Source organism: Orussus abietinus, unplaced genomic scaffold (assembly GCF_000612105.2).
Source record: "Orussus abietinus isolate OABI.00-Male unplaced genomic scaffold, Oabi_2.0 scaffold147, whole genome shotgun sequence".
NCBI classification, from domain to species: domain Eukaryota; kingdom Metazoa; phylum Arthropoda; class Insecta; order Hymenoptera; family Orussidae; genus Orussus; species Orussus abietinus.
In genome coordinates, this window is record NW_019394313.1 from 144,132 (window position 1) to 159,355 (window position 15,224).

Consider the following 15,224-nt stretch of genomic DNA (forward strand, 5'->3'; position numbering starts at 1 on the left):
TTATCTTTCAGTATTTGTTAGTTGGAAATTTACATCGAACTCTAAGGTATCTCATTATCTACATAAAACGTCTAGCCGTTCAACAAAAATATATTATGGTAAAATTTCATTAAAACCAGTGATTTTCGTGGAGCGTAATGACTGGAAGAAATGTACACTTCATCGTGTACTTATGAAAAGACACGGTTTCGAACAAGTTCATCGGCCTCGATTTATTTGAATTATGCCACATTAGGCGCGATATAATCAGGAAGGATAAAAATCGACTATGAATATCCAAGCCCAAAGTACATAAAATTGAGCATTTTAAATCAAGCATTGCCGTCCTTGTAACGCCCCTCTTGAAATCCAGTCAACGCGAGCTCGCATTCCAGGTCACCCGATATCTTGTTTACATTCGTGTCCACGTCGTGCCATTTCGGGCGTTTTCGGAAAATCCGAAGAGAGTCGCCGTGGAATTTGATCGAACCGCAACTAAAGACCTAGCTTAAAAAATCATCCGCAAGGGGTCTAACGAGAACGTTACGTAAACGGTAAGCCCTTGATAGGTAGGATTCGCCGGCGCTTAGGAGAAGCGGCAGGTGAAGACGCGCCGGGAGAGGCCCCTCGGAGCAAGAGAGAGGGACCGATGCGGCCAGCCGCGAGAGCGAGCGAGAGCGCGCGAGGCAGTCGAGTGAAAGGGACCGGCGAGTCCAGAGCCCGGCTGATGCCCAGCCGCGCTATCGGCATAGACTGCGTAGAGGGGGCAAGAGCGGCGCCCCGCCGAGGCCGCTTGCCGGGCGCGTAAACTCGGCTCTAGTACGTAAACCGACGCGAGGTTTGCGCGTCGTGACGTCACCGAATGCCACGTTAGACGGCGAGGCGAGAGAGCGTCATCTTTTCGTGACACTAAGTAGTAGAGACCGGGCCGCGTTATCGAGAGGTTCGTTGCTCCAGAAGAGTCTCGAACGGAGACGCAAGGTGTGCCGTGCCAGCACGACTCGCAGAGGCCAACGGGGACCCGGCCGACGGCCATACTGTTGACAAGATGGCGATCAAGGGAAACCTAGCGACCGAGGTGAGTCCGACTTCTCTCTCTGTCTCTTTAATTCAAGGAAGGAGGACGGGAAATGGAGGAGGTAAGCGATGGCGAAGCTCGAGGGGACTTTCTTTGGGCCCGACTGGAAAAAATTCCAGGCTGGTCACGTGATTCGTAGGAAACGTCGGGCGCTGCGAAGTTGCGGCAACTTGAGGAACTAACGGGGACTCATTGGGATTCCTTGGAATGTAATGACGCCCTGATGAAACTGTATGGATAGGAATATTTCGTTTCAACAGGAACCACGCCCTGTTAGGCATTGTCGCCTCGGGTAGGCCTAGGGGAATTGTCACGGTCAAGGAAGGGCAAAAAGATACACTAGGCGTGTGTTTCCGATACCGGCCAAGAGCAGACGGTGAAGTTGACGAAGTAAAGGAAATACTAGCCGGATGGTTGGCGTGTTTGAGATTATGGACGGGAGTGGGGGTCACGATGCATATGATTCACTTGGCGATATAAATTCCTCCCAAGGAGCCGATGTTTTTACGAGGTTGACTAGCATTCGAAATGACTCTTACTACGGACAGGTGAAAAGCGCGTACCTCCGATTAATTTGAAACTTCGTATATCTATGTGTTTTAATCCACCTGTAACGAATATGACAGGGAAAATTGGCGCAAGGGATATCTTCGAAGTGGAAACGATTGTTGATATTTCTTTTTTACCGGATACAGATTGAGTAAAATGTTGCCAGTTGATAGCTGCTAACTGACAACTAATTAGATACCTGCAATCTAATCATGGAATAAGAACACTGTCTACTGGGAATTATGCAACTGACCGTGAAGCGTCGGATTTCTCGATCTTTCCGGTGGGTACGCACAATTAACCTAGCATTTGTTGATCGTGTCAGAGAAATGGTGAGGGTGATTAATGAAATTAATGCTTTGGACCATGTCAGGCTAGGAGGATGTTGGGAGAAATATTCGAAAGGAAAAGTTTCCAGTCGCAAAGGCGTCGACCTTGTCAGCCCTAAACTTCCCGTTAGGCAATCGGTACATTTTGTAATTGTGAAAGAAACGAAAACAAAGTTCGTAGCGTCGGTTATATCCACTTCCAGAGGACCCTGGGGACGCCGTCGAGCTTTGAAACGGAGATTGCGGACTTATGGGGTCCGTATTGTTTACGGAAGGGAAACATTCCTGCCATGAATGGACATGGAGGCGGATATTGGTCCATTACGGTTATTGGTCTCTTTCCATCGACATGAGACCGGCAGTGACAATGAAAACGAGAGTACCTCGCAGGGCTTCGTCCTTCGGCTCGGGATAATATCACTTCTGAATGTACAGTTTGCCCGAGAGTTTTTGAGATATGTCGCCGAATTTTTTTTTTATGACTGCACCGTAAAAAGAGAATCTCTCGCGGTACGGTCTTACAAAATTATCCCAATTCCTTTTCTGGCCCTCTCTCGTGCACTCAGTTTAACCCCTTAAGGGAGGTTCGACGTGGGTGGAGGAATACATAATCGCCCTTATTTTATGTACTTCTGTAATATAATTGCAAATATAATTGCATATTGTTTGTATACTATTCCGAATTTTTTTTTTTAAGAGTAAATTGAAATCCCATTCTCCCGGAGACTAGTAACAACGGTAAAAATTTCAGACAATCTTAACGTACTATTTTGAGATGAATCTGGCCTTCGGGGTTGCTTTGGAAGACCATGTAATTTTAACCAATCTGTCACGTTCTAGGAAATAATAGGCAATTAAAATTTCATTAATTTGCGGTATCCTTTCAATCAGAAAAGCTGCAGTGGGAAAAATACCCTCTCGCGTGTTCCTCCCTCGCATCGAGATGGTAGATGTGTGCGTAACTAATTCACGAAATTCCCCAGCGAGAAAATTAATTTCCTTCCTCGACATTTAGCCGGCGGCCCGTTTTCCTTTACTCCTCTCTCACTTTTTTTGTTTAACCTCAGCGACTCCGACGAATGCCGACGTGCATACATTTATGCACTCAGCGATTAAAGAGAGAAAAACGGGCGAGCCCTTTGGGACTGGCGTCTATCGATAAGAGCGACAAACATGACAGCGCGGATATTTGCATCTTACTAGAAATAAAACGCATGGATGGTGACTCATTTGGTACGGAAAATCGGTACGCGGAACCCTAAAGGAATGTTATTAATTTTCCTCGTTCGCAAGGTAAACGGCCAGGCAGGTACCTTCATTACCGGTAGCCCGATCTTTCGCGGAGGAGCACGAGCTTCGCGCGCCATCCGCCAGATGGCGCCGACGCCCCACGACTAGAGCTCCGAATTGGCAGTGGACTTGCACACGAGTCGCTACCGTAAGGTCTCACCTTCGACGCTAATTTGAACGATACGGTTCGCGCTTATTATCGCTAAATTAGCCATTATGTCGTTATTTTAACGAGTCAATGTGTGTCAGGGGGCCGCACTCCGTGTTCCCTGTGTACCGCACAGTTGGCCTCACTGCTTCCATGCCCCTCTTAACCCCTCCACCGGGCGAATTCACAAACCTCAAACCCTTTGATTGCGCCCGTTCTAACCCCTTTCTAAGAATTATACACGGTTTTACCTTCAACCTCACCACCTCAGTCTGGCCCTGTTCTTCAAATATGCGCTTTCTCCCCGCATTCCATTATCGTACGCCTGGTCGAAAATAATCAATCTTCGCCATTATTCTGTAACGTTAGTTGTTTTTTCTTTTTTTTTTTTTAAATTGTTATTCGTTACATTTAAGGTATTCACCTCTTGGTTGAGTTTACGAGCAACGGCTGGGGCACGTTTAGGGGGCTGGGGCGTTTTCATAAATTTCCGACTGCTTAAAGGGCCCTAAATTTCCCATCGGGTTGACCTCGGGTCAAAGGGGATCTTTTGCGAGGGGAGGGTTTTTCTTGGGCGGTTACGTCACCGCGGTGTCTTCCTCCGAGGGAACATTCAGCGGTGCATTGATCGGGTGATGGGGGAGAGGAAGGTAGCAAGAGGATGGGCGGTGGAACCATGCAAAGGACATTAAGGTGCCTCCACACGTTACGATTGCCACGCCTCGTTCGACGCCAGTACCGTATGACATTGGCCGAGCATACCGGCTTTGGCTCCCTTTTTCGCGGACTCTCCTAATATATTTTATTCCTCCCTTGGAATTCATTTTCCCCGACACGTACGTAATCCCGCATCAGGAATAAGGGACTGCTACGTTGACGCTAATTCGTCTGAAATATGCACAACTAAAATAACATCCACACGTCTAAGAAGGAGAAACATCGCATTTCTTTACAGAGCTTCGATTATTAATATTCCATATATATACGAAATTGATATCCGCGAGATATTACTCGCTGGTTATTTCCCGTTTATTAACGTGCTAAGAAATGTTGAATTTCTCATACCCGGGTAACCGTGGAAGAGGGCGATGGTTCGGGATTCTTCGAATTGTTTCAATTGTTTGACTTTCCACAGTTGGGATTGCCTCCTATCGGAACGAGGGTAAAAGAAACACGGGCGAGGCGAATATACTGGCGATGAGGGAAACGGCAAACCGCGGGAACACGCGGAGGGCCGAAAAAGTTGCTCGAGCTGCGAAAACCTCGACGGGAATCCCCCACACGGACAAGGGGAATCCCTGATAGGCAAGCTCGGGTTTTTATAAGATCGGGCGAGCACACGTCGTTCCCTCTCTCTCTCTCTCTCTTTTTACCGAAGGTGCGGGATTCACCTCGGCCGGGTGGAAAAATCTAATATCTCCCGGCTGGCGGTAGGACGAAAATATCCTTATGCCCGCGTTACCCGGCCTTTCATTCCGCCGGGCGAGAACGAGGAATCGAATTTTCAAGCTGGGAAATTCAGGGAGGACTCGCCGAGCTCTCTCGGGGGGGGAGGGAATAAAATGTAATCCTTTTTTCCGCAACGGGGCGGGAGGGATTGAAAGGGAGAGGGTCCTCTTGATTTTGCAGCTCGCGGGTCTTGGCTGATTGGACCTACTGATCGCGGACTTCCTGGAGAACCCGGAGGCCCCCGAGGGGTCGGCCCACGCGTTCTTCCCCGGATGTCGACCCTGGGAAGGAAACCGCCTGAAACCGGCCCTTTTAGAGACGATTATTCGCCCTGGCTACTTCCGGACGGCCCAGGACGCCGCGGCTACTCGGGAAGCTTAGAGCTTACAAAGACCTCGAGCATGGTGAAGTTTCCCTTATTAACCCTTTCGTTACCTTGGACGAGATATCTCGCGACCCAATACTGACCGATTAACGCTTTTGACGAGATATCTCGCGACCCGATACTGGCCGATCAACGCTTTTGACGAGATATCTCGCGACCCGATACTGGCCGATAACGCTTTTGACGAGATATCTCGCGACCCGGTAGTAGCTGTATTTATTTCTTCGTTTTAGCTATACGAATAGAATTAGTTATAAAATATAATCATCTAGAATGTGAAAATATTGGTGCTAGAAAGCTAAATTATCGTCAAAAGCATTAATCCGCTACTACCGAATCGCGAGATATCTCGTCCAAGGTAACGAAAGGGTTAAAGGTACCACGGTGATGTACTTTACCGCGGTACCGACAGTTCATTGTAATACCGCGACGGACCCTGCGGGACGTCGTTTAAAAAATCCTACGAAAGTTCATTCCGGGTCATATCGGGGTGATAACGATAGTCCGTTACTTAGCCAGACTGTTAACAGGTGACGATTCTGAAAGTGTTAAAAAATCGACATTGCCACGTCACCACGTAGGTGGCAACGATTGGAAACCGGCAAATTTGTATGATTCCTGATTTATTTCTTGAGCCTTTTTTTTTTTTAGTTACCTAGAGAGGGGTAAACTTGTAAAAATTCCTGATCCCTTTGTCGAGCTCTCCAGTAACTGAAATTGTTATTTCTCTTCGCGCGCGAGACTTTTTTTTTTTTAGGGAGACGAATATTTGTTTCCTTACACGGTGGGGGATATTTGAACAGCTAATTTCGCACGGGATTACTATCCGAGGATATGCTCGAGGCATTTTTAGTGGGGGGGCTAAAGTACGCGGTATTATCTCGCGGGAAAAATGGGGCACCGCCGTTAAAAGTTAAGGGTTGAATCGGGTACGCGTTCGTCAGGAAGAGGAGGAAGAAGATGAGAGGAGCGCTCGTGGAACGAGGGACTTGGAGGCGAATCGAAGGGCCATTAGTCGTGCCCATCGGCGGGGCCGGTTTTAACGACTTGTCATAGTCCCTTAAAGTTATTTCATTGACGTAAATAATAGCCGCCAACCCGATCGATGGTAGCGGGCCCCGTATATCAAGAAAGTTCGGAGGCACCCTGGAAATTTATTCCCTCGACCTACTTGCGGTTGATAACATCGCGAGATAATTGATCCTTTGTGCGATGCAGAACCGCGGGTTTTTCCTCTTCCCCTCCCCCTTCGACCGTTTTCTCTCGATATTAGGACGAAGAAATCGAGCGAATTCCCGGATCGCTCGTAATGATCCATCGAGTGTAACGAAAAGTCCGATATCGAGGAAATCCCCCGATATGAAGATCTCTCCGATAAGTCGCGCGATATCGGGGGGATCTTTCAATACGGCGGAGCCGACTCCCTGGTCAGGGCAATTCGACGATGGGAAACCGATTTGTCCATTAAATTATGTCGTGGATGTACTGCCGAGACGCAGGGAGAATCGGGGGTGGTAAAGAAGAGGTCGCATTGCCGCTGGAGATGCCTTTTTTGGGTACGCTCGTTGGGAACCGGGGACGAGGGTGCGCCTATACGACATAGAGTACCCACGTGATACGGTATAACCGACGAAGGGTGGATGTACCGAGGGGTGACTCAACCGACCGGTGTTTTCCTGTCGGGGTGAACGATCGAGCAACCCCCGAATTATTCTACTATGACTCAGTCGGGCACTCTCGATACTCGTGCAGGCTGAACCGCGAGTTTATTAATGCGAGAATCATTACTCCCGTGAATTTATTTCACCCTCTTACTCTCTACTTTTACCCCGTTACAATAGGAAAGTTTCAAACGGCCCGCGTAATTTTATTACGTAAATTCATGAAACGGGAGGGTAGGGTTAAATTAAATGAATCGGTACCTCCGTGGAAGAAATCGAATTAAGGACTCAATTTACGAGCTGGTTCTGTCCTTAAGGGCGCGTGGAAATTGGAATTCGATTTTTCTTGTAGTTAGAGGGGGCGCAGGTAAAATGCGAATTTTCCTTCCCGATGATTATCGGGAACGCAGTCTTGATTGCGGTTGCACTCTAAAAAGTGCACCACGTGCCCGAGGTTGAGTGGTTCTCCGTCCTCGTGGTACGTCTAATGTTTCCCGATTGGTGACAACAACCACTCTCAGGGTACTCGTATCACGTTTCGAGTACTTCGACTCGGAGTACGTATTCGTTAAAATTAGGCAACGGTAGTTTACGTCTTCCTCTAAGCACGGAGAATTCAGGGATTCGCACATTAGCAGTAATTCAACGAAAGAATTGCTAATTGTGTGAATATTAATGTACAGAGATGGGTGTAAATAGTAATTAACTGTAAATAAAAAGCCTGTCACATTACGAATTCTGGCTCATGTCGCAGCATGCCAACTTACGCGTCCTTCCGTACTCGTGCAAGGTACTCGTATCACGTTTCGAGTACTTCGACTCGGAGTACGTATACGTTAAAACTAGGCAACGGTAGTTTACGTCTTCCTCTAAGCACGGGGAATTCAGGGATTCGCACATTAGCAGTAATTCAACGAAATAATTGCTAATTGTGTGAATATTAATGTACAAAGATGGGTGTAAATAGTAATTAACTGTAAATAAAAAGCCTGTCACATTACGAATTCTGGCTCATGTCGCAGCATGCGAACTTACGCGTCCTTCCGGACCACAGGAGGTTCAACGTTAAAAAATCATTTATTTAGCGGCGTTCATTTATCTAATTCAAGATTACTTGCTATTACCACGCTATTTTGTGGGCACGCACGCGGAAATGAGATACCGGGCGCGTGTTTGCGGACCTATATCGCTCGTCTCTGGCCGTTGTTTCAAGAGTCTATCTACATCCTCGGCGTGCTTTGGTAACGGAAACGGCGCCGTTGAATGGTTCTCGGTAACCCTATCCTAGAATTGAATGCGATCTGCATTGCTTAGTTGCTCCGAACCTCGTTAACAACAAACACAAGCTCGATAGGAAAAGCGAGCCGCGCGCAATCGGGGTAGGTCTTACACCTCCGTCGTGGAAATATTGCCGCACAGAGCCATCTAAAAAAAAAAAGCAAAACCGCGGTTATCTCCACCAAGGGGATGTTTCATCCCCAGGCCTCGCGTCACCCGGAACGGCCGCAAACGGACTCGCGGCGACGTTTCGCCGCGGTAAATCCGCATTTAGGGCGATACGCGGCGCAACGCGTTAACCCTAGACTGGCAATATCGCCTGTAACCGCGATAACGCTTCGTTACCTCATCCAGAGCCCGGGAAATTTCATTTAAACGCGTTACACGGGGCCATTACCCGGGACTGTCGATACCGGGGCCGCGATAATGTTTCATTACGTATCAACGTCCCCGAAATGTCATCGAAATGGCGCGGCCGATTCGGCCGGCGACAATGGTCCTGTATTTCGTATCGAGGGGAAGGATCACCCGGTTACCGTCAACGCCAGCCCCACAATGGGTGTCCCCCCGACGTGCCCATCCGACCTGTGGCACCCCATGGGCGAAACACCTAGACGACCCGGAAGTGCCGCAGAAGGAAAGCCGACGCTCCAGGGTGAACGAAGCGTCGAAAGTCGAGCCCTGCTTAATGGCGGCGCGTCCTGCCTTGAGAACTCATCCGTATTAATCCGAACCCGAACGAAAGGGGTGAACGGGGTACGTCTCGAGTGCGGGGTTAAGATCAAACGACCCGCTGGCCCTGGTTACTCGCGTTTACCCCCAAGCCCTTGAGGATACATCCTCCCCGATTGACGGTCCATCATTTAATAGCCCTCGGATACCCTGGACACGTGCGTCCTCCCGATCCGACGCTGAATTCGCCTTCCGGTCTGACGTTTCATTGTCACGTTTAATTATAAATAAGTTTATGTTATAGCTCACGTTTAATTATAAATAAGTTTATATTATAGCTCACGTTTAATTATAAATAAGTTTATATTATAGCTCACGTTTAATTATAAGTAAGACATTAGAGCTTTTTCTGACCGAAAGGGGAAATCGGGGACCCGGTGTTCCGTCGAAGAAACGATCTCGTTTCATCCGTATCCTGGTGTCCATTCGTTTTCGTTCGTGGGAGGGAACATAAAGCAAGGTACTGATATCAGGGTTACCGATTAAGAACAAGGGTAACGGCCGGTTATCGAAGAAATTACTCGGGGGCGATCCATCCTGATGGAAATGCTCATCGAATTCCTGCGCTTTCGGCACATTTATCCGCGGTTAAAGTAAAATTCCCTCTGTTCCATGGTGAATTGGCGTGTCTAAAAAAAAGGAAAATTATGTTATTAATTTTTATTCCAATGTGTTATGAAATTACGATGTTTTTGTTTTGACCATGCAGAGGATCTCTTGGAGCATAGCGCCGGCAGTAAAATGAATGCCGGATAAAATGTTGTAATGTAATGTCGATACACGCGGGGGAATGAATTTCATTCGCTGATTGTTTTGGATCTGGGTCGAAGGAGAGAAACCGAGAACGGTCTCGGATGGTTCTTCCGTATTTTCATGGATTTCTGGAGTTCCTTTTCACGTTTATATTGTTGCAAGGGGCCGTTAGCGAGGTATCGGTGGTCTAAGGAGAGAACCCAAACCGTGATAAGTAGAATGGTAGGTTCGATCATGAATTCAGAGTCCGCGGTTTAATTTTCTGTCTCTCGGCGCGACATCCATTTTCAAGGGTCTTCCCATTCTCTCTTGGAGTGCGTCCGTGGCAGCGAGGATGCACGGGTCGGGAAAGCAATCGAGAGACGACACACGGTGGCCGTGCACCGGCTACAAAATAAATACACAGTCGTCGTTTCCTTTTGAAGCGATTGCTCCGTCCGAGCGACCTACCGGGTGGCCTCGCCGACTTTCCTCCCCGAGACTTGTTCCTCGATTCGGGTCTTTCTTGCCCCGTGGAAGTAATTCCCGGTTATCTCGGGGATTTACCGGGACGGAGAGTACGGGGGGCGGGACAAAAAAAATATGCACTTGTCGCAAGGTGTAGCGACGGGCTGTCTCAACGAGGAGCCTCTAATTGCCTGCGGAACGAACGGGTCGGCCGGAAGTGATCGATGCGGTACACGGCCGCTCCCGATGGACGATTCCACGTGTTACGATGTTACGTGGATTGTCATTTGCTGGGGCTAAATTAGCCCGGTGTACATGAATACTTGTACCGGCCGCGAAGCGGCGAGAGAATTGATTTTAGGGAGGAAAATCCGCCCGCGACGGATGGCAGGAATTGGAATGAAAATGGAAAAGGTATGTCGCGATCGCGGAGGAGGAATCGATCGATCCCGGAGTACCGATCCCACCGAGGTATCATGCAAATATTTGCGAGTTTCATCGGGCGCACCTTTTACGTTACCCGTCTGATAGCACTCCCTGGTGGGGTCGCGATGATCACGGAATGCAGACATTACCGGGTGACATCCCCCAGGAAGAACTCCTCGAGGTCGGATTATATTACTCGATTATGCGAGGTAATCGAATGTTGAAGGCTCAAACTCCTTATGCGAGTACTTGAGAATAGTACCCATTATCATTGTGGACTGTCGGCCGCTGCGGGGAGTCGTCTTGCTCACATTTTTCGGCAATTACGGTGCCAACGAGTATCATGAAGTACGATTTTAATAGCTGATACTGTTCCCTCGGATGACCTGCATTACGTATCGCTGGTATCAACCTCATTACGCTACTCAATTTCGGTCGTTAATAATCGAAAGTTGATCCTCGAGTTACGGGGCACGTACTTAGGAATTGTAATCTACCCTGCTAAGACGCACGGTCGCACGGATGAGACTCGCGATAATGTATTTTAATTGCGGAATTATCATTATCTTTCGGATAATCCTGGTTTTCATCCATCGAGGTCCGGATTACGTTCCTTAATAATCGTCTCCAGGTCCGCATGCGAGTGCAAGGGAGTATCAGCTGTCGCAATGTGATACCCTCGGTACTTCGCGAGATCCTACCCGATCACTAGGCGTCGTTGCTTCTCGAATTACCGACAATTGCCATGCTAATAACTTGCCAAGAATGTAAACGCAGTGTCTGGGGGTGTTCCGCGACGCGAGCCGCGCCTCGTCTCGGCGAAATCTGCATTCGAATTAACAATGAAAATCTGGACTCTCTTGAATGTTAAATAATAACCAAAATCTGACAAGCCATCGCGCGGTAAGTTTCAGTTCTCGATCGGTACCTAATCGATATCCGATCGTTGAAAATCGCGCAAAGGCGCACACGAGGAATAATATTTGGTCGAACCGATACAATTTTTGTTGGCTCAACCATACGATTATTGTATAGAAAATAATTGATCGATATGACTGATTAATAAATTTCGGTTGATTACGTCAAATATTATGACACATTACCCCGAATTAACGTGTTCGCGGGTGACGTGAATTCACGTCATTTCAAATTCTATTCCTGATTGCCGCTGACGTGAATCACGTCCACGACGATACTCTGTACAAGTTTGCGGCGACCAGTTTCAGAATTTCATTATTCTCCCCGGTACTCGGTATTTGAAACGGAAAGAAATTTGCCGGTCGCGAATGTGTTAAGAGTATGGCTCGGCCGATAGATACGCTCTAATCAATTGTCAAATTGAAGAAGATGCAGCCAAGCGATTCCGTTCCATGAACCAATTGTTCCTCGGCAGGTGGAACTGTCATCTGTAGCGTCGCGACGCTCCAATCTTCGGCTCCCACCTCGTCGTAGCGTCTCTCCCGAGTTTCCAACAATCGCGACGTTGATAACTCCCCGGGAATGCATTCGGTAAGTGCAGCGATATGCAGTCGCTCCATCGGACGATTCGTGCCTGGTCCCGTGGGGAGTCTCCTATGCATTTCCCGATTACCGGGAACAATTCGGAGGTCTAACTCGAACGCGTTACAAATATTTGCGAACGTCACCCTGGGCGCTCAGAGATTCGCGAGGACTTTCCGGGAGATCTCATCCCTAGGAGGAGAGGCTCTTCATGGGGTCTCGCCGAGGGGGGACCTGCCGAGAGCCGGGGATTTCTTCCCCAGGTGGTCCTTATATCGATTCCGCCGGATCGATGTCACGTTCCCCAGTTTACGAATACAATGGAGCCTCGGTAGCACGAGCCGCGGTGCAAATATTTGCAGGTATCACGTGTCGCGACATGGACCGTCTTTTATGGGACTCGCCCGATGGCGTCGCAAATTGAAGACCCCGTAGATGCATCCCGAGGGACAACCTTCACCGCGATAATGGGACCCGTGGGAAGTGGGTGCACCTGATAAGGGAAAGAAAATAAAATAAAATAAAAACCGAAAATCTAGGTACACTGGGAAGGGGAAAAAAAAAAAAAGAAGAGGTGGTCGACTCGAAGAAGTATGCACTAAATCCTGCGATAGGATGCGCCCGGAGAAATGTCAGATTGAATAAGGAAGATTCGTTTAGATGGACAGCATGTATCTTTCCTCAAAAATAATAATCGTTTCGGTCAACAAATCGTTTTATTCTGAGGGTACCCGTTGAAACGCGGAATTTTAGATATAGTTACGGTGTTACGCATAATAATTGATATGCATTTAAGAGGGTGGGGAAAATGTGGACGCTTCCACTGGATGCCTGCCATGTCCCAAGGAGGATGACGAGGACAACCGAATTTCGGGGGAGTGCGCCTCCCTCGTAGGGTCCCCGACTTTGCCGGGATGATTTCAAAGAATGAATCATTCGATGCCATTTAACACGTTCCCTGCCAGACCGTTTTTTGAAGACTTTCCGTTCAGGCCACGTGGGGCGTATACGCCCCACGATCAAATGAGCGCATCAGCAATAGTATTAAGATGCCCATAATTGACTGCATAATGAATTTTAAAAAAATTCTTCACTTTACAATGATAATACCAAATGGCTTGAACGGAAAGTTCAGCGTGGGGCGCATACGCCCCACGCGGCAGGGAACGTGTTAAGGTCCGCGCAATCGAGAAAGCAGCGCACCTCCGTGCACCGCGTTTCCCGATGCTGCGTAAAATTTATTACCATTTGCTGGGAGTTACGCGAAGTCCAGCCTTAGATAAACAGCCGAGCGCGTGGTATCTCTCTCTCGGGGGGACGATTCCTCCGAGAACGCGATGAATTATCATAATGTGTGCCGAGAAAATGGCGGAAACTTTCGGTAGGAATAGCGGGAGCGCGTAAGGGGTTAAAAATTCAGTCTGACGGTGAATCGTAACCGGGGAGTTTCTCCGGAGGAGAGAGAGAAAGAGAGAGCCCCCGTAACTCGTTATCGAGTAAAGTGGGATGCATAATTAAACCCGCGGGCCGGGCCAATTTTCCTTTCGGCCGATTGCAAGGGGGTGTTATCATTAGACGGTCTAGGTACGTCACTTGTAGAGTGAAATTAGTCCTCGAGCACCTTTTTTACGGTCCCCGGCCAATCCTCGTTTGCCGTCTAGGCGTCCGTCGTAAATCGCCGGCATCGTGGCGCTAGGAACTTTCCGGTGGAGAGGGGAGGTAAGGAAAGAGGGCAGGGGGTAAAGAGGAAAGAAGGGGCCCATAAAGTCGTAAAAAGGGTAACACGGATTTACCCATAAGGCGTATCTCGCCCTTCGCGTTTCGCATTTCGCGATCGATGTCGCGCCTTACGGACGCGGACGGTCGCGGCGTGGCGGCGGGACTTCTAGGAGATGTTAGCAAGGTTCCCCATCTATTGACGTTTCTACTACTGGGCGTATATGTACATGGTATCAGGCAACCTGCACCACCCCCCGCGGTACACCCGCCAGTCGGCGCTAGACGTAAAACGCACGTCTGCCGGGTGTTATTCGACCCACTTTGGGCTCTGAAATGCATTTCCCAGACTGCGGCCGAACAAAGCGGTTTCCGAGGAAGAGCCCCGGAGTCCACGTTTCCTCCCTTTCCGTGAAAACGGGAGGCCCGCCACCCTCTTTCCCCGGGAAACGTGTTTCCGCCCGGTCCGGTGGTGGCTGTGGGACACGCGAGAACGACAGATCGAAATTTCGTTATCGACGAAACCCGCGGTTCCGTTCGACGGATCACGGGAGGAATTCCTCCCACCTCTAGTCCGGACGCATCCTTTAACGTCGCGACCCTAAACTCCGATATCCGTGACCAACGATCGTTTTGATAACGTCCTTACAATTGAACATTACCATTTAGTAAAGGAGTCCCGCCGCGGTAGACCGCGACCCACTTCGAGAGCCCGAGATCTCCGCCGCCCGGAGACCGTGAGCTGGCAAAACAGTTTTCCACTCGACTTTTCCCCGGTTTTCCGGGAAAACGGGACATTCGTTACATATTTCCCCTTCCTTGGGAGACGTCCCGTCGAATCCAATATCGGGCGGAAAAGTGCGCAGCCAGGAGCGAGGAATCGAGCGGACGGACCGGGCGGGGGGGCTCCGCGTTATCGCGACGCGGTGATAACTCGATTCCGAAATTTCGGTTCCGCCTCGGAAACGGAACAATGGCCTTTACCGGGATAAACGTAGTTACCGCAACGACGGGACTCGACCTACGTCGGGGGGAATACATTTCACCCCCGCGATGTCGCCGCGTCCAGGTGGCGGGACCGTGGGATCGAAATGGGGGTGGAAAAAAAAGGGGGGGGTCTCTTCGGGCAAGCGGGGCCTCCTGGATCGAAGGTCTCGGAGAAATCGCGGAAGTGCTCGCGAAGGGTTAGGCGAGTTCCGGTTTCCAGGGCCCCCTTGGGGGAGCGGGTCGCGGGGCGCGGGACGCACGGGTGGGGCGCGGGGGGCGGCGGGGGGCCGGGAGGGGCAGGTCGGGGGGTTGACTGACCGAGGGGCGGAAGCGAGGGAGGGCGAGAGCGAACGCGGGAGGGGATAAAGCCCCGCAGTGCGGCGCGGTCGATACAACCCCCACCCCCGGCACCTTCCGTACCCCCTACACACCCTGAAGAGGTTCCACCGGGGTGCTCGCTGATTAGTGTAAGCGCGCCACCTACGCTGGTCGCGTCGACGCCGACGGAGGGGAGGTT

General features: G+C 49.6%; 1 protein-coding gene across 4 annotated transcripts in view; it reads left to right on the forward strand.

Annotated features, from left to right (window-relative positions):
* The first annotated feature begins 690 nt into the window (after nt 1-690).
* Nucleotides 691-15,224, forward strand: part of LOC105695265 (sodium/potassium-transporting ATPase subunit alpha) — an 83,245-nt gene continuing 68,711 nt past the window's right edge. For 2 of the 4 annotated variants that reach the window (XM_012416671.1, XM_012416675.1), the window contains exon 1: nt 698-1,057. In XM_012416671.1, the coding sequence (XP_012272094.1) occupies nt 1,028-1,057 (30 nt within the window). In that variant the 5' untranslated portion in view covers nt 698-1,027. Of the gene's footprint in view, nt 1,058-15,224 lie in introns of all 4 variants that reach the window. The other 2 variants (XM_012416678.2, XM_012416672.1) reach the window with 2 other exon arrangements.